The following is a 22,692-nucleotide window of genomic DNA, read 5'->3' on the forward strand; positions in this document are numbered from 1 at the left end:
ACTGCCAGGTACATGAGTGAAGAAACTTTAAGATAACTCCCACCTCACCCACTATCTAACTATAGCTATAAGACGGCCACCCAAGTGAGAAATGCCTAGATGAGCCAGAACTGTGAGAGATGTTCAGGAATGATTGTTCCTGTTGTAAGTCATCAAAGTTTAGTTTGATTTGTGAGGCAACAATTTACAACTGGAACATTCAGTAGATCTTATTCATTTCTTAGCCTTCACCTTTGTTTAAGTCATTTTACACCCAAGAGTCCTGTTTCTCCCCCATCTTCACTTCTTCAAAGCTACCTGTTGTCCATGGACCAATTGAAATACCACTTCTTCCACATAGCCTTTCCTAATCATCAACCTTAATTTTGATCTGTTTTTGTTCTAATCTGCACACTTGCATATTTTTTCCATGACTGATAAGTCATTCAGGGAGACCCCTTATCTACATAGTGATATTATTGAAATATTCTAATATAGTTTAATTTTTTTTATAATTGTAGATGGACAGCATGCCTTTGTTTTCTTTTTTTATGCAGTGCTAAGGATCAAACCCAGTGCCTCACACACGCTAGGCAAGCGCTCTGCCACTGAGCCCCAGCCCCAGCCCATCTAAAACAGTTTTAAAAAACAGTACATGTCCTTGTCAAAACTGCAATGAAAAGTCTATAATTCACAAAGTGTCTGTTTGTCTTCCTTCTTGCTCTGCCTTGTCTTAATTTACCTCTTTATGGACTGAATGTGTCCCCACTGGGTTGGAAACTTAATCTCCAGTGCAACAGTGTTTGGAGGTGGGGCCTTTTGGGAGGTGTCTATGTCACAAATAGATGAATGCCATTATAAAAAGAGCTTTGTGCTAGTGGGTTGGTTTTCTTCTGCTCTTCTGCCATGTGAGACACAGTGTTCTTTCACATTTTGCCTGGTTGCTTTCCATCACATAAGATATGGCAAGAAGACCAAACCCAGGATCTCTCATGTGCCAGGTAAGTATTCTACCACTGAGCCACATCCTTAACTCAGTACCAGTGCCGCCACCATCATCCTTGTCCTCCTCCTCCTCCTCCTCTTCCTCCTTTGTTACAGTTGGGCACAATACCTTTATTTTATTTGTTTATTTATATGTGGTGCTGAGGATTGAACCCAGTGCTAGGCGAACGCTCAACCACTGAGCCACAAACCTAGCCCCTGATCTTAGACCTCTTAGCCTCCAAAACTGTGAAAAATAAATGTCTGTTCTTTATTAATTATCCAATCTCAGGTTTGTTTCTTTTTCTTTCTTTCTTTTTTTTTTTTTTTTTTTTTTTGGTACCAGGGATTGAACCCAGAGGCGTTTAACCACTGAGCCACATCCTCAGCCCCCCCCCCTTTTTCATATTTTATTTAGAGACAGGGTCTTTCTTAGCTTCTTAGAGGTTTGCTATGTTGCTGAGGCTGGCTTTGAACTTGTAACCCTCCTGCATCAGGCTCCCAAACTGCTGGGATTACAGGCATGTGCCACTGTGCCTGTTTCAGTATTTTATTAATAGCAGCGACAAAACAGAATAATAGGACCCCCATCACCTCTCCAAAGACATCTGCTGTTAACAGATTGGTATATATTCCTCAAAACCTCTTCTGCATGTATATGTGTGCACACATGCAATTTACATAAATAGGGCTCCATCATAATACCAATTTAAAAATTGCTTTATGTAGTTGAGTATACACTGTAATAATACAGTATACATGTCAGGAATACAGATTAACTCATATTTCTAAGTACGTGTATAGTATTTCCTATTATTTAGCCAATTACTTAACTAATGTACCTGTGGAAATTTAGGTTTTCCTCCACTTTTCCTCATTAAAAACAAGAATATATTTCTATGGGACATTCCCAAGAGAATTGCTTGGTTAAAAGAAATACACCTTTTTTGAGACAAGTTCTTAAGTTCCTGTCCAGGAAAAGGGTAACTATTTATATCCCCATCAATAGTAAAGTGAGAACTGTGATCTTTCCTGACAATAGTTGCTATTAAGCTTTTAAATCTTTGCCAATTTGTAAAGTAAGAAATGATGGCCCCTAATTTTTAACTTACAGTTTTATTATTATTGAGGTTGAGCAGCATTGCACATTTTTATTAGTCCTTGTATTTCTTTAACTGCAGAGTTTTTTTGTTGTTGTTAAATGCTCCCATTATCTGTCTGTATGTTCTTTGAATTTTTGTGGTATCTTTGCATGGAGGAGTTTTGAAATGGTTATATAGTTAATCCTATCTGTATTTTGTTGAAGTGTTAGGCTATATTGTCATCCAAGAAAAGCTTTCTATTTGAAAATAAACATTTTATTTCAGAAGTTTTATAGGAAAAATCATGCATTTTTAAAAAGGTAATCTAATATTTCAAAAATACTTTCCTTTGAGACATTCTAGGCATTTACAAATATAAATTCCTACAGACTCATTGACAAAATGTATTTATTCATTGAAGAAATATTTATGAAACATTTCTGGATACCAAGTTCTTTTTTTTTTTCTTGGAGTTTGGTACACAATGGGAATTTGTCTAGAGGAGGGCAGACTATAAGGATAAACAGGAAAAAAGGTAATGTATCATGTTAAATAAACAAAATAAATTGGTCTCTGTAGACCTCCTTTCAGCTTCCATAGCATATGGACTCATTTCTCTTGTTATATTTAAACTATACTCTGATTCTTGGTTTAAATTTCTTTCTACTCAACTGGGTGTGATGGTGCACACCCACCTTTAATCCCAGTAGCTAGGGAGGTTGAGGCAGGAGGCTTGCAAGTTCGAGGTCAGCCTCAGCAATTTAGCAAGTCCTGTCTCAAAATGGAAAATAAAAAGGACTGCGGATGTAACTCAGTGGTAGAGCTGCCCTGGGTCCAATCCCCAGTACGCAAATACATAAATAAATTTCTTTCTACTTCACTAGAATGTAAGCTGCTTAAGGACAAAAAAACATACCTTACTCATCTTTGAATTCCACATACCTAAGTAGGCATGTGGTCTGTTATAATGTCTCAAGAAATACACTCTTAAGTAAATGGATTCCCCAACTTTACAAATTGCCTCCTATCTAATCAAATTAATACTCACAACCTGCCTCGTTTTTCCTTCCCTATTCAGCCCACCAACCCAAAATAAAAACGAACACTAGTTTTAGGTTGAAATCAACTCAATTCCCCAAGGACTGATGTTTGAGCATGTTACTTCATCCAAATCAAGCATGCTGAGTTCATAGGAAGGAAGGAATTTAAAAAATATATGGAATGACTTGAATGTCTTCAATTTTTAAAGTCATTCAGTGTAGAAAGCCATCCATGGGCTGTGTATGGGCCACTGTGTATTGAGCCTAGTAGACTGGAACATCTGGTGTCTGGGAATGACCAGTAGACATTTCTGGTTAATTGCCCTGACACATTGTGAATTTCTATCCTGCTCTGCCTTGTCCCACACAACACCTGAGATAGGTGTGACCTGCCAAGATGCCAATCAACCTGCTAACTGCAAGACATCAGGAAGCAAGACTCTGTCCTTGAAACCTTATCCCTGCCTTTGATGTACCCCCTTAAATAAACCACTGGAGCCATCTTTTCTTTGTGTGGTTCCAGCTCTTGTGTAGACTGGATCTATCAGGGGCTCAGCTTTTGTATATACATTTCTGACCCTTTGTCTTTTGTTCTTCACCGTTTTAGACTTTAAGTTCTCAGGTGGCTTACACCCTCCTCAGCAGGAAGAAAAACCCACCAGTGAGACACTGGCCATTCTTCCCTATAATTCAGAAAAGTAATAGGTAATAGGGGAAATATTACACCCCCTAAAAATAAGTTTACTGCCAGCATTTTGAGATAACTTATAAGTTGTCTGATCTTGCAACAAAAATCCAAGTTAAGCCATAAATAAAAGAGTTAATAATTAACATGGGAAAAAAACGTCAACTTACAAGTGTGGGCAGAAGCAAAGTTGCAGAGCTAGGATTTATGAATCTCTCCAAAGTTTTGCTGGGAACAATGTTGTCTTTTTTCTGTTAACATGCTTGAATTCAGGCAAGATCTTTTCAGGTGGGTCCCTAACTTCTGAGCTTAACTGGGAGGCTGAAATACATCTGTAAAGTTTCAAATAGAGACCTGCTCTTGCCTCTTGGTATGAATGAACAGTCACAACCCTTGGTTACAATTAGTTTTCCCTTTTGGAGCATCTCCCAGGGGCAACATGTGAATGCTCTGAGGAGGAGGTTGTGAGGCGGTTCTGGAAGCTGGAAGAAAATGTGCTCTTGTGGGATGAGGCTGTGAACACAGCATGTGCTAAAATGTAAATAACACAGCTAAGGCACCAAACGCCATGGTTTTGAATTAGAGGACTATTCTGAGCATTTACAGATATACATACACACATTTCTATGCATATATGCATCTATATTTCTATTGCCCAAAAAACTGAACAATGAATCAATCTTTATTAAAATCATTGGAAAGACCATTAGTTTTCCATCAGTGAATGACCAGCACCAAGCATCCCCATCTGAAGCTGGAAACCCCAGAATTCACACGGTCAATTATGCAATACTAGACCACTGGGAAGCATTTCTGGCTGTCTCAGCTGGTGATCCGATTTTACCCTGCAGCACCAAGATTGATAGACCTTATAATTTTATCCTGGTTAGTGCAGATGTTCTTCTTACATAAGTTTTTTTTCCTTTTATGTTTTAAACCCTTTTTCCCAAAAGATGAAGAAAACTAAGTCTTTCCTAAGGGGCTTGCCCTGATGCCATCCCAAGTTGGTGAGATTACTACTGATTACTGGCTAGGGGGGAAGAAAATCTTTCTGAACTTGCTGTAGTTAAATTTCATTGAATGTTTTGTATACTTGTTTATGAGAAAGAATGATTTGCTTCCAAGTCACTCTTTTTCTTTTTTTAGAGCTGGTGATTGAACCCAGGGCCTCTGGAATGCTAGGCACATGCTCTATCACTGAGCTATATCCCCTAACTGCTAAATTCTCCTTTTATGAGACTTATTTGGGATGGGAGATGGGAAAGAGACTTGTTCTTAGAAGGTACAGAATATCAATGCAGGAAGCTTTAGTTTCTCTTATGCTAATGGCAAGGTATAATTTTTAAATATCACATTCATATGCATATATGGTGCATACATACATAATTAGTATGTTTACAAAGCACCTTGCAGAACCTTAGGACTCTGAGTCAAATTAACCCTAAAAGGGAAAACTAGAGTTCAAGATCAAGCACAATGGAATGTTCCCTTTCAATCATATCTGCCCATCCTCCATGTCTAGGAAAGAGATTTCCAAAAAAGTAAAATACATTTTTATGAAGCACTTCTACAGGCTGTTACATATTTAACTGCTTCTACAGTTCTAATTACAAAATAAGCATTAGCTACTATATGGAACAAATGCACTAGCCAAAAAGATTTTTATAATCTAAGAGAAATGCTCCCAAATTGACTCTGCTAAGAGAAACAACTCGTTTCTCCTCGATTATAAAGAAGGAAGACAGATGGCTTCTTGTTTAAGACTGTAATTTTACTTTCAGCCTCCTCCCTCGGTTAGAAACAAGATGTACTTTTCTGGCTTTGAGGGGAAAAATCTCAAGGGAAGGATTTTTATTCCTGGCTGTATTGAATAATTCAACAAACATTTGAGAGAACTGAGGGAGATACAAAGGAGAAGATACTTTCCCTTGTTCTCAAGGAGTTTACAATCTAATTGTGGAGTTTACAATCAGAATTGAGAACAGACACATTAAAGTTTTATTTCTTCATCCCCATTTAATAGCCTGACGGTTACCAGTAACACACTTCAGATTCACCAGCACTGTGGTATGGTGGAGGCTTGGATCAAATTGGAATATAGGGCAAAAGTAGAGGAAGCAGTGATCTCAAGAAGGATTTGGTGAATGGCTTACTCATGGGGCTACCAGCTGCTTTCTTGTGTTATTTAATCTTAACAACTCTTTGCAGGCATCCCTCTTATAAGCATTTAGGGAAGGATAGCAAGGTCTAGAAAAGTAATGCATCCATAGTCACAGACCCCTGAAATGTTAATGGAACTCATCAACCAAGAATTCTTCTCTTTCTTCAGTTTTTGTCTTTGTCCCTAGCTCCCATTCCAACTTTTCTGTGCTAAGATTTCCTTTCAATGTACATAAAGTCAACTTCTGTACTCTTTTCCTCCCCATAGACTTTGAGTGTATAATCTTTAAACCTTGCTTTCATTTATTTGGTGACCCTATTTTACCCTATAGCACCAAGACTCCAGCACTTCTGAAATCTCACTCCTTTGTAAACAAACATTTTCTTTTCTTCCTGTTCTTTGAGACACTCTTTGATAAGAAGAAATAAGACATAAAGAAGACTTATGACAGTGCCTGATATGTTATTGTGTTACTATTAATCAAGATCTTTATTCCTGTCACCCTTTAATTGTTCTCACACTGTATTTCTAAAGACTCTTCTGGGGTTGATAATTTCTTGAAGATAGTGACCATGTCTACTTGTTGCTACCCCCAGCATGTATTCATTTAGTAACAGGGACTTATCTCTTTTGTTTATCTCTTTATTTCCAGTGCTGACAAGTTATTTGATCATAGTATCTTTTCTGTAAATATTTTTATATATGAATTAGTGCCCTTTGTTTTTCGTGGACTAGCTTGCACTCAAAAGCTTAGTTCAGATTCAATATGGCTTTGTTTTGAGAGCTTGGAAAACTTTTTGCCTTTTCCCCAGTTCGGACTCTTTATTACAATTTCAACTTGGGTACATTTCTTTACGTTCTTGGTCCCTTCAAGGCTCAGTTTCCACATCAGCAAAACGGGGACGGTAGTAACAGATGATTGTGTGTCTTGGTCTTCTATCATCTATCCCTTCTCCACGGAAGGTTTATTACGTACGCTTTCTTCTGAATTAAAAATGCAGACGACAAAGAGGTGAAAAGTCATCAGAGAACACGGCTGCCTGTCCAAGGGGTAGAGAGAGAAGTCCCCTATACCTCCTCCGTGCCTCCCGGGTCCGGAAGCAACACGGTTCCATTTCGACGGTGAGCCAGCCCGGTCCTCGGGCGCCTCAGCCCTAGATGCCCTCTCGCCCCGAAACAGCGCTCTGCCTCGGTGCCACCGCGAAACGGGCCCGGCGCCGCGCAAACTCCAACGCGCGCCCAAGGGCCCGGCCTCGTTTTGGCTGCCGCCGCCCTGCAGTCCACGCCGCGCTGCACTGGGGGCGGGGAGTCTGATGGGAGACGCGCGCGGCGCTGAGGAGGCGGCGGCCCGGGAGAGGGAGCGGGAGAGGGACTGGGCGCGGGTGGTGGGAGGCGGGGGACAGGGGGAGGCGCCGCCGCCGCCGCCGCCCGCCCCTTTCCGCTGGGGAGCAGCTGCAGCAGCAGGAGCAGAGCAGGAGCCGCGCAGCCGCCGCCGCCGCCGGGGGATGTGGCCGGCGCCTGCCCCGAGCCGCGCTGCCTCCTGAGTACTCGCCGCCGTCGCCTTCGCCGCCAAGTCGTGCGGGGCCAGGCCGCGCCCTCCCTGGGCGCCCGCCGGCTCGCATGCCGAGGGGCTCCGGGGCGTAGCTGCGCGCCCGGCGCCGCCTCCGGGCTCCTCCGGCCCCGCCATGGGCTGCTGCAGCTCCGCCTCCTCCGCCGCGCAGGTGAGGGGCTCCCGCCTCCCGGCCGCCCGCCCGGATGCCTCCCCCGCGCCGCGCCGTCAGCGGGTGCCCGCTCCCGGTGCTTCTTGCTTCCCCAGCCTCCCTTCACCCACCGTGCACTCGAAAGACCCCTACCGCTCTTCTCCCTCCCGCGCGTCCCGCAGATGCCCCTACGCTGGCTCCGGCAGCTGCCGACCCGCAGGCGCCTTTGCGCGGCCCCCGGTGCGCCCTCAGCTCTCCCGGGTCCCTTCCCGACTTGGCCTCCTTCTCCCGGTCACACCTGAGCGGCCCGTCCCGCCCGCCTGCAGGTAGAGGCTACACAGGCGCCTCCTGTCTGCCCCAGGTGGCATGCCTTTCCCGGCCTTGCTCCTCGGTTCCCACCTCAGTGGAGTGTTCCCCTCCCATCCGCCGACTATTTTCTGGTTCCAAGAAGGTGTACCCCCAGTTTGGGCTCTTCACCTCTTTGCTATCGAATTCCAGTTTCTGCTCCATTAGATAATCTGTCCCTTTTCTCTTGCCCGCCGTCACCCGGCCGGGTTCAAGTGTTTCATCGGGTCCCAGAGCCCTTCCACGGCCCTTTTCCCAGCTCCCACTCGCTCGCTTCCTACCCCATCCCCCCTTAGTGCCTTGACCCCGGGCACCCGGGCCTCTCTGCACACCGAGGCCCCTGCGGGAGCGCCGGGACTGGGCTGGGAAGGAGATTGGGCACCTGGTGGGTGACGGGAGCAATACGGAAACTCCCTCTTTGTTGCCAGTGTAACAGGAGGAAGAGGTGCCGAATTTAGTTTTTCTGTGGGCACTGGCTGAATGTTGTCGCTGAGATGCAGAGATTTCTCCCAGTCTGTACCCTGCCCCCATCCAAATTTCGCTAACCTCCTTCCCTTCCAATCCAAGCTCTTACCCTGGGTGGAAATGTTTAGACAACTGTTTAAGGATCAAATGTAATAGAACTTGACTGCTGGCCACTAATAACTGAGAGGACCTGTTTGTAAATTACCTAATTTAGTGGATTAGTGAGTGTATTTACAAATACGATAAAAAGCAATCAGGAATACTGCATCAAACTGTCTGGTGGTGTTGTATGAAAAATAGGCTCTGACAACGCCTGGGATGTAATCTCCACAGTTTCATTAGCGTAGAATTTTAACAGTGCTCTGTGATTTGCGTGGGGGGGGAGTGAGAAACGGACTCTTGTTTTTAGAAATAAAGGCTTGTTGGTTCTTGGAAAAGCAAAATGCTAGTTTGGGAAAAAAAATTCCTCCGGAGATCTAGCATCTGTGATAATGCCAGAAGTGTTTTGCTGCTGCTAAATGACTATATATAACTCAGTTTTAAATAACCTGCATTCTTGATCTGCAAATCTTGAGATCTGTTAGAGAAAATGCCTAGAATTGCAGATGCATGGAGAACATTTTATGCTTTATTAGGTATCCATCCTATTTGTCCAGTTGTTATGCTGATGGGTTTAGTTAAACCTTCCCATTCAGTTAGAATAGCAAAGAAAAACTATGTGTGGTGGTGTTAGGATAGGTCAGGGTTTTCATATTAACATATATAGGTGGAAAATTATACAGATCTTTCAACTGCTTAGGGATATTTTGGGACAGGGCTTCTAGTTGGGTACTGTTCATTTAATATTTATTTAAATATAACCTTCACCAAGAGGTGTCTTTCATATATATTGCCTTTCTTTTCAGAATTGGGTTACTTTACTTTCTCTATTGGTGATAAAATGCCTTTAAGACAGGAAAGTATTGATAGTTTATGGATAGTATGTTCAGTGCATGAACAGTTTAATTTGGGAGGGATGGATTCTGCACTAGCTCTGTTCAGGTAGTGGATCTTACATTTGTCTGTCTCCACATCATACTTTTCAAAATGCTGTCAAATGCATCATTTTGCTTTTTTCCTCCTCTTCACAGCCGCTGTTTCCTTCATGCTGTGTTCTACACACAAGATGCATGTCATGCACCCAAGGGGGTATTTTTTTTCTGTGGATTCCTATAGCCAATCAGCAACTGTCACAACCTTTTGAGTTCAGCTTTGGGGACTTGTAGTGTTCAGTGGAGCATGGAGAAGGCAGGTTTTGTGCCAAAGAGCTGGTCATCTTTTTTTTTTTTTTTCTTATTTGAGGTTTTTGGCATCATTTTTCATTTGTGAAGTATTTCCAATCTGCTGGCATTTTAATGCTCCTTTGAGAAGCATCACATATTTAGAATTGTATTGTATCTATCTATATGTGTAGTTGAAACAAAATAGGGAGTGCAACTTTAAATCTTCTTTATCTGTAAACCTTCATATCATCCAGCGTCTCTTAGGGGCATGGAATGTACTTTCAGGCAGAATATGTTTGTTCCTACTGGATTATAAGCTTCTTGAGAATAGCAGCTGCTTTTGTTTCCTTATCTTTGTGTTTTCTGCAGTGCTTCACTGTACCTTGTACATAATAGTTGCTCAGCAGTAGTCATTGAATGGAATCTATACACACAAATTTGAATCATCTAGCTGGTAACTGACATCGATTATGAATGCAACCCTGACCTATGTTCACTTGTATAGGCTGGTTGACTAATTCCACCAAGCCATCCTCTTCTGAACTCAAACCTCAACTGTGTAAATTAAAACTTTCATCCTTTCCCCATTTCTTTCTATTCTGTCATTGGTATCATTAGCTTGTAAAATTGAGCAGATTTTCTCTTGATTCCCTGCTCAATGTTTATATTTCAGTTGGAGCCATGGCTATAATATCTTAAAAGAGCTTGTCTGCAAACTCTAATGATAACCTGCCTAGTACATCAAAATTTTATTCTTTGAGGTAAACTGCAGTCCAGTGTAGCTTTTCTCAGGGGTATTGTCAGCAACTTTGAAGCCCAGGTAGACTTTATCAATTGAAATATATTGTCTTTTTGTAGTAGGGATTCACTTTTGAAATGTATTGTGTTTTCCCTTATAGCCTCTTGCCATGTTTAAGATATTCATAAGAGTTTATAGTGTTCCAAACTTTTATCTCTTGTAATTTGTCTTGCTATTATTTTCATTATTATTTTCTTGCCAGGGTCTGGATATTAATTTCCCATCCAAAGAATTATCCTGATGTAGGATTTAAATTTACCAGGTGTCACATTCTATACTAGTATTTCATTGCTGAAGGAGCAAAATCTTGGCAAAATAATTTGTACTATATCAGGCATCTAAGAATCTTAACTCTTAGTCTGTGCTCTTATAGACTCTTAATTAGGTCTGTCTGTCTTTTTTTTTTTTTTTTTTATTAGTGACCATTACAAGTTGTTTAGTAATTACTGAAAACAAGCTGATACATGTTAGTCTTTGCTTAAGTCTCTTTGAAAAGAACATAAAAGTAAGATAGTTTTGGGTTTCTTTTTACAGCCCTAATCCTCCCTAAGACTCTTAAAATTTATTCCCATCTCTCCATAATTCGTTTCTTCTATTATAACCTGACATAATTTCTATTCTTGTAGTGTTAAACTTCAAAGTTCACTTGTAAATCTTCAGATTTATTAAATGTTCTTTCCCATTGACAAACCAGTTTAAATGAAGGAGGCTTTTGAAAGATTACTTAGCAAATTGCCGTAAGTCTTTGTCGTTAATGGCTAGATCATTATTTCTCACAGCAGTGCTTTGGAGGCCAGGAGATTTCGCAAGTATTCTGAAGTTCTGTGTCCTTCAGTTCTATCCTTAGAAATTAAGAATGGAATAGAGGAGAATCTTTCCGGTTGAACAAACGGCTCCCTATCTGACTGATTTTAGCAGAATTTTGTCTACTATCTTATCCATGGTCTTAAATTGAGGGCTGTATGTTTAACTGTCTTATTCTAGCTCTTACATCTTGTTTAAGAGTAATGAAAAATAATCAGAAATAGTTCACAAATACTGGTTAGTATTTGAGTACCTTAACTGCCTTAAGATAATTCTGATAGAATTTATAGTCTGTTCCTGCTTTGTAGAATTTGAAATCAGGTGGAGAAAATAAAATTTGAAGAGTATAGTGGAAATTTCCAACAGAGACCAAGTTGTTAAATTAAAATATGACCTGCAAAATAAATCTTGTTGAAAGTCATGGCATAAAGATTTTTTTTTTTTTTGCCTTAAGAATACTGTGCCTTTAGCATAGAGGATCATAATAATTTTTATGTGCCTGTTTTTTTCATATCCATTTCCATGTTTTAATCTCTACAGTAACTCAGGTTGATCTTACTTCCATTTTACAGATCAAGAAATTGAGACTTGGAGATCAGGAAACATGGATCAAGTTGCAGAGCTACTAAGTGATAGGTAGCTTATCTTCTGAATATGGATTGTGTGCTTCTTCATTTATGTTCACATACATAAATCGCAGCTCACCCCCACTTTTTTTTCATTTTTAGAGAAGGTCAATTTTGGATTAAAGAGTTTCCAAGTTAAATTTTATGCCACTATTTTGAACTTCCTGCAGGTACCACCTGAAGAGTAACATTGTATAATATAGCAAAGTTAGTACAGTTAGAATGTTTCCATGCTTACCAAATTTTATGGGATACCTCTAGATGTGTTAACAACTCTGTCATTTAAAAATGCTGTAGATTGGGCTGGGGTTGTGGCTCAGCAATAGAGTGCTCACCTAGCACATGCGGGGCCCTGGGTTCTATCCTCAGCACCATATAAAAATAAATAAGTAAAAGGTATTGTGTCTTAACCACAACTAAAAAATAAAATATTTTTTAAAAAATGCTATAGATCTGGGAAGATAAATATGTTTAAAAATATATTCTGATACTGGTTATTGTTTAATAGCTGTTTTTCTATGCAGCCTTTGTCCCCCAACTACCAACAAAGAATGAAATACTTTAACTTTATAAGTTCTGGTTGGGTTTTAGGGACTCTGAGAGATACTAGAGATGAACTGGTCTTACCTTCTCACTTTTCTGTATATTTAAACTGGACTTTAAAAATGTGAAGTAAAGAAAGGTACTGTAAAGTAGCTGGGACCAGAACCTACTTAGTCTCATAATCTCTTGCTCTTACTGTTTGTTTTTGGTACTAAGGATTGAACCCCTGAGTGCTTACTGAGCTACATCTTGGCCTATTAATTAATTAATGTATTTTCCCATTATTTTTTGGAGGGGGCATACCAGGGATTAAATCAGGGGCACTCAACCACTGAGCCACATCCCCAGCCCTGTTTTGTATTTTTTTAGAGACAGGGTCTCACTGAGTTGCTTAGTGCCTCCTCGCTTTTGCTAAGGCTGGCTTTGAGATCCTCTAGCCTCAGCCTCCCAAGCCACTGGGAAGTGTGTGCCACCATGCACAGTTTACTGTTAATTCTTAATGTTTTAGTTCTTTACCTTCCCAAACTTTGCTACATATTACAATCACTTGAAGTTCCACTGGTAATTCTTATATGCCACCAAGGAACCACACTGTTCTTTACCTTTCCCTAGGTGATTTCATCTCTTCCAGTGATTTCAGTTCTCAGTTACAACCTGTATGCTGTTAATTCCCAAGCTGAACTACGGAATTGAAACAAACCTTTTCTTGGCATCTAATTGTCTTAAGCAATTGATTGACACCAGAACATTGTATAGGTGTCTCAATTCAGCATGTCTAAAACCAAAACTGAACACTTGTGAATCTGTTCCTCACTTGCATGTCTTTTTCCTTATGTCTTAGTCACTGAATGAGACCCATGTCTTGATTATGGAAACTGGAAACCTGAGTCATGGAGGGAGACTACCTTCCACTTTTCCATTGTAGTCACCACATCTTGTCTCACTTACCTTTCAACTCCACTGCTAACACCTCTCTTGAAGCCTGTGTCTCCTCCAGTCAGGACCTTGGTTACAGGTTTCCCTATATTCATTCATTCTGTCTTCTGAACTTTTTCTATACAGCAGACTTTTTTTTTTTGGTACCAGGGATTGAACCCAGGGATGCTTTACCACTGAGCCACATCCCAATCCCCCTTTTTTGTATTTTATTTAGAGACAGGTTCTCATTGAGTTTCTTAGGGCCTCACTAAGTTTCATACTACACTGGCAAAGTTGAGTAGTTGAACTCACGCTCCTCCTGCCTCAGCCTCCCCAGCCACTGGGATCACAGGTGTGCCTCCACCCCCGACTTATACTGTAGTCTTAATGATTTTTGAAAATTCAAAGCTGACTGATTGTGTTCCTCTCCTACTTAAAACCGTTTGGCCTCTGATTGCTCTTGGGACAAAGACCAGAATCCCTGAGCCAGGCCAGCATGACCCTGTGTGGACTGGTCTCTTCTCTGTGGCATCCTCATCTTATTTGGAGGCTTTTGTTTTTTTAATTTTTTTCCTGATTCAGCCTCATTGGTTTTCCAGCCAGTCATGTTCATTCCTCTGTAGGGCTTTTGCGCGTTCACTGTTTTTACAAAAGGGTCTTTGCTTCTCTCCCTGGCTGCCTTTGTCTGGTTACCTTGAGTTTCAGCCTCAAGTTCACTTCCTTAGAGAATGCTTTTCTGATTCTTCAAACCAGGCCATATTTCTTCATTAAACTCCCCAGACCTTTATTAGTTTCCCCTTTGAGCACTTAAAGCAATACGTAAGTAACTATGCAGTTACTCTCAATGTCCACACCAGTAGTTGGCAAACTAGCCCATGAACTAAATCTGACTTGCTCACCTGTTTTTGTAAGACAAGCTAAGAGTGGTATTTGTATCATTAAATAGTTGAAATAAATCAGAAGGTTATTAATGAAAATTATATGAAATTTGAATGTCATTGTCCATAAGGAAAGTGTTATTGGGACACAGCCCTAGGAATTCATTTACTTATTGTCTATAGCTACTTTCATACTACACTGGCAGAGTTGAGTAGTTAAGACAGAGACCTCATGGCCTGCAAATGTTAAATATTTACTTTGTGACTCTTTACAGAAAATGTTTGCTGACCATTGTTCTAGGTTGGATTGATGAAGAGGCAACCTTATCTACTTTGTTTATTACTGTCATTCTATGTATTTCGCTGTACTGGCACATGGTAGGTATTCATGAAATATTTGTACAAATTGACAAATATTCCTTTTCCTACCATCGACAGATTTCTACCTTAGCAACTCTGGTACTTTAAGATCTTGATGCAGAAGTCTTTTTGTAAAGATTGATTCTTTAGAAGAAGATAGTCAATAAAAATGTCAGCGGTATTCTGACTTGGCTTGTGGCTAAGTCTGAATAAAGTTTTTAATATAGTAATATTTCTTTCCTTTTAATATTTGTTTTCTCATTTATTTGGAACATGACATAGCATAATGTTCCAAATTTGTATTTATGTTTTATATCAAATTCAGTATCTTTTTAAAAAGATATTTGCATTTTTCAGTGTTTTAATATACTCAACAGAGGAGTGTCCATTTTCCCCCTTTGCTGGACTCCTTTCTAACCATCACAATATAGTAATAGTTGTATAAGAGGACTTATTTATTAACAAACATTTATTTGATAAACTTGAAATTTTTGTGTGTGTGCATGTGTGAAAATAACATTACTTCCTCATAGGTGCTTTCTATAACATCCCACAACCACTATTTAGACATTTAGAGACACTCTAAAGAGTGATTTTTATTTCAATTTTTAGGGTTGCCAGATATGTTGAAAATTATTAAACAGAAGTGTTTTTATTTCTGGATACATTTGTATAATGTCAAGTAAGGAAAACAGAAGATGGAAAAATGGAAAAGAGATGATTACTTCAAGATACTTAAATAGCAGTAAATATATCTGGTAGCATTGTGATGATATGATCAGGATCTTTTAAGATTTGTCATTATAAACCACTTAGGATTTTCCAGCTGTAAGAAATGAACAACTACAACAAAACACCCTTAAATCCAAACAATGGAAATATTGAGGAGGATGTATTATTTATTTTTACGTGGTGCTGAGGAGTGGACCCAGTGACCCACATGTGCGAGGCAAGCGCTATCACTGAACCATAACCCCAGCCCTCTTCGTCATTTTAAGGAAGGTAACTTCCTCTGATCCAGAGATGTCTATGGCTTTTGCTGAGCCAACAATCTCCACTGATTTTCTTTTAATAGGAAATAAGGAATGCTGCATATTTATTTCTAAACAGTATCTAGCAAGGGAGAGGCAAAGGACCCAATAATTAGTTCAGACCCACCAGGATTTCCCTGAGTCTAGTAGGGTAGGTGGGGTGGGTGAAATAACATCACAAAAAAAATAGGACTTAGCCAGCAAGGCAGAGGTGTGTGTGGTTGGGGGAAGTGGGGTCGTGTGGGAAAGAGCAGCTGGGTAAAGCAGTCACAGTAATCTTACTCTGCCCCGACAGGGTTCTAGCTATTGTGGAAAACCCTGACTTTCTCCTTTGCTTGCTCTCACTGCCTTTCCCCATCTGACCCAAGGATAGTTCCATGTGAAGAAGAGCTGCTGAGGCTGGAGTAAGGTGACAAAGCTAGTTGGTATTCCTGTAAGCAGTGGTCCCTAAGGAAGCCTTAGAGGTTTGAACCTCTTCTCTCAGTTTTTCTAAATCCTCACTTTTGTCTGCATTTATCCATTTGGTATTCATTTTTTCCCCTTTCCCTAAAAATTTCATTTTCCTTTCTTCCCACTACCATTTGAGACACTTAACGAACTATAATACAGAGTAGAATATATTCAAATACAGTAAAGAGGTAAAAAAAGAGTGCCTCTATTTTCTTTTTTATTTACCTGCTTAATTTCATTTTTTTCTTATAAGCCATAAAAAAACCCCTGAAAATTCACATTATTATTTGGGCTTCTCTGATATTAAAAAAAAAAAAAAAAGAAGAGCTTTTCAGCACGACAGATTCATCTCTGCAATAAATAGATAATTAGAGACAGGGAAATAATGAACTAATATGTAAATATGTTCAATCTTGCTACTCAGATTAAATCACAAGGCACCGTTTTACACTTGAAACTTTGGTAAAAGTTAACAAAAAATATTAATTGCCTGTGTGGTTTTTGACGCAAGTATACTTTTTTGATTGCTGAGTAAATTGGAATGACCCTCCTGGGATACTGCTTGACAACATACATTAAAAGACATTTTAAAAAGTTGACATCCTTTGTTTAGTAATTCAAAAGCAAAGAAATATGCAGGAGTCTTTCTATTGAAGCGTATTTATAATAGCAAAAGAGCTCAGTATTAAACATTACATTTCTGTTGTGAAACTTTGTTTTTTTAATGCAAAATTTATTAAAATGTAATCTGTTACACATCCCCATCCCCAACTAGATGATCCTTTAGTGAGTAAGTACCTTTTTGCCTTCTGCATAGGAAAGCCCTTCCCCGCTTCTCTCAAAGAATATTCAGATCTAGAGGACTGAACACTGTAGTACACTAGCAGGAGTATGAGCTCTAGCTAGGTAATAGAGATTTGAATCTTGACTCTGCCCTCAGCTGGACTATTCTTTAATGCCCCAGTTTTACCAGGTGGAAAATAATAGAAACAGTAAAACCTGTCTCATAGACTTGTCACGAACTGTACAAACCATGAAAATACCTTAGAAATTACCATATTTATGTAAACAAAAATCTCTTAAATGTTCTGATATCCACTAATCCTTTCCTTAAAAAAAAAAAATCTTGTTTGAGTTTTGGAATAGAGACCTTGACTTCCAGAAATGTTAACATGTCAGGGAGGTGAGTGCTGAGAATGAAACCAACAACAGTAAAAAGGAGAGGCCAAGTGGAGTGGTGGGGAGCTCAGGGAATGGGGAAATCAAGGAAGGATGGAGGGTCAGAGAGTAGGCTTCCTGAGAGTACTCTTCATCTGGCCTGGAAGACTGGGCTTGGAAAATGAGGAAGATGGACAGATTTTAATAGAAAGGGAGAAAGAACATTCCAGTGGAAAGGCCAGCTGGATCCAAGGCAAGAGACACACAGTCAGATGCTGTGTGGAATGTACTGTGTTGTAGTATGGAAAGGACACCTGACCTGAGGAGAGAGAGGAGATGTTACCTGTAGGAAAGGCATTGGTATTTGAAGGGAAAGGGAAATGGGTAGCCATGGAGGGTTTTTCCAGAGTGGTTTAACGAAATCTAGGAGTATGCTTGTGCCCGAAGTGGGAGAGATGGAAAGCAGAGGCCACACAAGAAGCTGTCCGATGACTCAGACCAAACAGTATAAATGGGAAACAGATGTTATGGACTTTCCTGACTTCTGGATGTGAGGGATAAAGGAGCGTGCTAGGATAGAGGTTTAGAATGCCGTATAAAGGGAGAAGGGAGTTGTAAGTGATGAAAGTGGAAGTTGAGACCTGGGGTTGGAGGAATGATAGTATGTGGGGAGGGGAAGGTGAATTCCATTTCTTACGGACTGGATTGAGGTGATACTGTTGTTAATGCCTTCAGCTCGTATTTCTCTAGTCAATTGAAGACCCACAACAGGATTTTAGAAAATCCTTTTAAGTCATAAGTATGGAGGTGATGCTTTAAGGATGAGAAATACCCAAGAGGCAGGAAAGGGCCCTGAATACCAGAGCTGGTAGATTGCTAGGAGATAAGCACAGGGAACATCGATGGCCAGTCATACTGGGGACTTATTGTTTGAAGGGCTCTAGGTTAGATATCTTATATACACTTCCCATTTTATTCTCATAACTCTGAGATGGGTACCTCAGATGGAACTGAGGGTCAAAAATGTTAGGTAGCTAGTCCAAGATCAGCAGATTGTGTGAAGTGTGGGTATTTCCTGCTGCAGTAGGGTAGGCCTTCTTAATGAGAACTAGTAAGTCAGTGATATGTTGAAAGTACCTTAGTTCTGTCACTTTTGTCACTTAAATTCAGAGATTGTGCTATCTATTCTCTCTTTAAATTATATGTAGGTTGATTTTTAAATCAGCACACCTCAAACTAGTGGTCAGGGTATGACTATTTGGGGGCAGAGTCCATGCAAATGTTTTTTTTTAAACTTAAGACTCTAAGGGACTGTCATTTTCTTTTAAGAGCTTTCATAAGTTTATCATGACTCACTGATTCTTGGTTTTTTGTTTTATTTTGTTTTGTTTTCGGTACCAGGATTGAACTCAGGGGTGCTTTAACACTGAGCCACATCTCCAGCCCTTTTTATATTTTTCATTTTGGGACAGGGCCTCACTAAGTTGCTGAGGCTAGTTTTGAACTCATGATCCTCCTGCCTCAGCCTCCCAACCTGCTGGGATTACAGGCATGAGCCATCCTGCCTGGTGTATGACTCACTGATTCTTGAGAATATAGTTTTCAGTGTAGAGTATATATTTATATGTTTAGTCAGCCTTTATCAAAACCTGGCCTCTGAAAGTGTTAATGTAATTGATGCTCATGTTATTAAATATTGAGTTTCAACAAGGCTCTGGAGAGCTGTAAGAAAGGAAAGGGTGAAGAAATGGCCACAGTGAAGTTGATTTATTAGCACAGATTATTAGATGCACATTAAGATCAAGTTACAAAGGCAGAGAAACTCACCACTAAGGCAAGAGATGGAATTGTTTTGTTTGGTTTTAATGCACTTTAAAAACTCAGAATATTTAAAAGAGTGTTATCCCTGCTTGCAAGGCCCAGAAGTTCTTCCAGATCTGTTTTGCATGTGATTCTATGTTTTTACAATTCTAAAAGCATCAAGTATTAGAAAACAGCTTGAAGACATTAAGTTTTAAAATCCAGCATAGTAAGTATATTTTCCTCAGGAAAACATTTTGGAATGGACCCTGCTGGTTGAAGCATATTTCAGTTATGAAGGTTTGGAAGTAAAACTTTAATAAGATATTCCACTTTAAAAGTGGATGCAATTCCAGTTTTCTTTTAAAAAGTTTATAGTTTAGTTTGATCTGAGAACGTAAACCAAAACCAAATGGAAATACATGTTTCTTTTGAGGTAGTTACAAGCAAAAGGAATAGAGAGTCTCCTGGGCCAGTCTCTAGGACCTGCTGCTTCTTCTCGTAGGTGTTTCACGTTCTGCCCCATTTAATGATAAAATGTTACTTCTGCAAGAATACCTTAATCAGGGTTTCCCCAAGTATGTGCTTCCTAAGCATCAGGACTCCAAGATGGTTCTCCAAAAAAGCGTCTGATGTCAGAAAAGTTTGGGAAGTTCTTGCTCGCTCCATACCACCTCCCTCACCATGCTCCCCATTCAAAAAGTCATTGTGCATGTTAATGTAGTGACAGGTGTTTACCTTCAGGAAATCACTTTAACTTGGACTATCTGACCTTCTTTGGACTCATCCCTCCTTAAATTTTGTTTTCATTGTATTTTCAACTACTGGCATATTATAGAGCACCCTTGGAAAATCACTGCTTGAAATGTTGTTTCAGAATTCCATTCTCCTGGCCACAAAAGTAAGAAGGTTGTTGGATCAGGTAACTTGCCACTCCACAGATTTGAAACTCAGTCCACACATATCACAAACTTCAATGTATTCTTTGAAATACTGGCCAAATAGTGTAAATAGATTTCAAGTCACTTAAGTATATTATAAATTAAAAGCCTTTCTTATGGACTATTGTTTGTACTATGAGTAGTTTGAGATCTCCAAGGAAATTAGAGAAGGAAGAGTGGTTTACTGAAGGAAACTTCAAACTTGAAACTTTAGGATCTGAACTTCTCTGGGACCACCTAAGCCAAGAGCAAGAGGGGAACCAGCTCTCTGTACTTGGGGTTTCCTCCTTTCCTCCAGGTCTGCTGCAGAGACATTAGGGGCAGTTAGTTATCACTTAATACTACAGATGGTCATGTAGAGATGGGACCAAGTTAAAGTGATTTCCTGAAGGTAAAGAGGAGGAAATGACCCTTCACTACATTAACATACACAATGACTTTTTGAATGGGGAGCATGGTGGGGGAGGTGGTATGGAGTGAGCAAGAACTTCCCAAACTTTTCTGACATCAGACCACTTTTTTGGAGAACCATCTTGGAGTCCTGGTGCTTAGGAAGCACATACTTGGGGAAACCCTGATCAAATCATGACTTTTTTTTTTTTTTTTTTTGGTTGGTGCCCAAGCAAATAATAGGTTCTCAATAAATGTTTATTGAACAAATGTGGAGGAGGAATGGGGGTGGGTATTTGGAGACTAAAATTTTAGTTAGTGATACTGTTAAACAGAACCTGTCAGTGGAGGGAAATAGAAATGAACCTAAAAATGAAAACAGTTAACTATTTAAAACGTTGAAGTTAATTCTGGTGGGCTTTTGAACCTGACCTTGCTAGCATGTGTTCTTCTGTTATAATGAGGTCTCTGTGAGCACCTCACAGTCAAAGAAAAGAAAAAAGCTCATCATAATAGATACCTCTGGGCTCATCAACACTTAAGTATGCCAGGTCAACTACATAGGTCAATAGATTTACAAGAATGAAGGTTTCCTTCCCTTCTGTCCACTCCTATCCCAGCCCAGACCTATCCTTGTTACTGGCCCACAGTGCAGAAGAAATGATGAAAGCCCTTCTGGTCCAGCTCACTGCCTGCCCGGGAGTAGAGTGAGGAGAGCCACAGATCCTACAAATTTTGTTCAAATTGCCACCTGGAGGGTGGAAGCAGCAGCTTTGCAAAAACCAGCCCTGCTGCTGATAAGCACAGGAGAGAGGAATCTCTAGGGCAGGGACAAGATGCGGAAAAGAAATAAAAAATGTCATTAGAATTTTAAAAATTCCAAGCTGGCCACACTTGTTGGTTCTGTTCTGCTCAGGCTGCTCCGTACTGGGTTCAACAAAGAATGAGACTTCTGCTCTGAAAGCATGCAGTCTGTTAAGGAGACACTACAGAGGAGAGTTGCTGCTTTGTCAAGGTGCAGAGCCCAGCTGAATCCTTTTTAAATAGCCAAGTGTTACTCTGGTTTACAAGGTAAAGTACAGATAATTTCTAGGTAGATTCCAAACTAATTTTCAAAACTAAGAGCCATAATTACAAAAGTGTCCCTGAATAAGCTGGATGTTATTCTTGAAGTATGATTTGTGTTGATGCTTAACTGGGGAGAATGGAGTTCAGTAAACTTAGGATAAATTTATTGTGTCTAGTGACACAAAGTGAAAGAGAAAATACTGTCCTTAAATAGAAAAAAAACAAAGCTTCAGATGCCTATAGGCAAGTCACAGTGACTCTTCAGACAGTTCTGTAGACAAGATGATAAGTACTATGTTTAATATTTTAATCTCCATATTGAAATAACAGTTAAGATGTGATTTTTGTTCTTTGATAGAGCAAGGCTCTAGAAACTTAGAACACATCAAATTTTTTCTTTTATTTGGCTAATCCCTTTTACTGCCTTATCCATTCTAGTCATTAATCTGCTCTGTCACCTACTAGGAAACCCAGCTGCTCTTGTCATGGCCCTAAAGTCTCATATATAACTAGGTACAGAGCCCTATCTAATAGCCCAAAGCCACCAAACAGGGTCCAGAGTGGATTCAGAACCCCCGGTTCTCCAGTTCATTTCGTAATGGTGTATCAGGCCACCTTGTTTCTCATCCAGCTTTCTCCCACTCATGCTTTTCTCATTTACTCTTTAAATATTTATACCTCATCTGCTTCCAAAAATATTTTTAGATGATTTGTAATCAAATGTAAATATATTTAAGACTTTTGAAATGAAAAACTGAAAGCTCAGAAGAGGTGGTGGTGGGATAAATGGAAGAGGAAGCACGAATGTGCTGAATGCTTGAACAGCTTTACCCACCAACATTTCTACTCCTGTTTTAGAATGGTACCAATTCAGAGGACATTTTGACACAGAATCCTTCCACAGAACTGTACTACTGGCACAGACATAAGAGGTCTATAGAATAACCAACCAAGATAGTCATGAGTTTTATATCATGGCCACTAAATGGGTTTTATTCAGGCTCTGCTTAGATGACTCCTGCTGTAGAGAGCTGCTGCCGCCTGGTAAAGTTCATTCTATTCTCAGGTGTTAGAAATTTATTATTGCATGTTGAGCCCTGTGTCCATGTGACTTCATGTTGGTCCTGATTCTGTACCCATTAGCCAGAATAGAATGAAAAGCTGACATCAAGTCTTTAATATGTGCCAAGTTGTGTGTGTGTGTGTTTTAAAGTTAAAAACAG

At 40.0% G+C, this 22,692-nt stretch overlaps 1 protein-coding gene across 4 annotated transcripts in view; it reads left to right on the top strand.

The window, feature by feature from the left end:
* Positions 1–7,321: 7,321 nt before the first annotated feature.
* Slc44a1 (solute carrier family 44 member 1) overlaps positions 7,322–22,692 on the top strand; it is a 184,141-nt gene continuing 168,770 nt past the window's right edge. For 3 of the 4 annotated variants that reach the window (XM_040286123.2, XM_013360504.4, XM_040286122.2), the window contains exon 1: positions 14,500–14,649. In XM_040286123.2, the coding sequence (XP_040142057.1) occupies positions 14,515–14,649 (135 nt within the window). In that variant the 5' untranslated portion in view covers positions 14,500–14,514. Of the gene's footprint in view, positions 7,653–14,499; positions 14,650–22,692 lie in introns of those variants that run through there. The other variant, XM_078047905.1, reaches the window with a different exon arrangement.

Source organism: Ictidomys tridecemlineatus, chromosome 4 (genome assembly GCF_052094955.1).
Source record: "Ictidomys tridecemlineatus isolate mIctTri1 chromosome 4, mIctTri1.hap1, whole genome shotgun sequence".
NCBI classification, from domain to species: Eukaryota; Metazoa; Chordata; class Mammalia; order Rodentia; family Sciuridae; genus Ictidomys; species Ictidomys tridecemlineatus.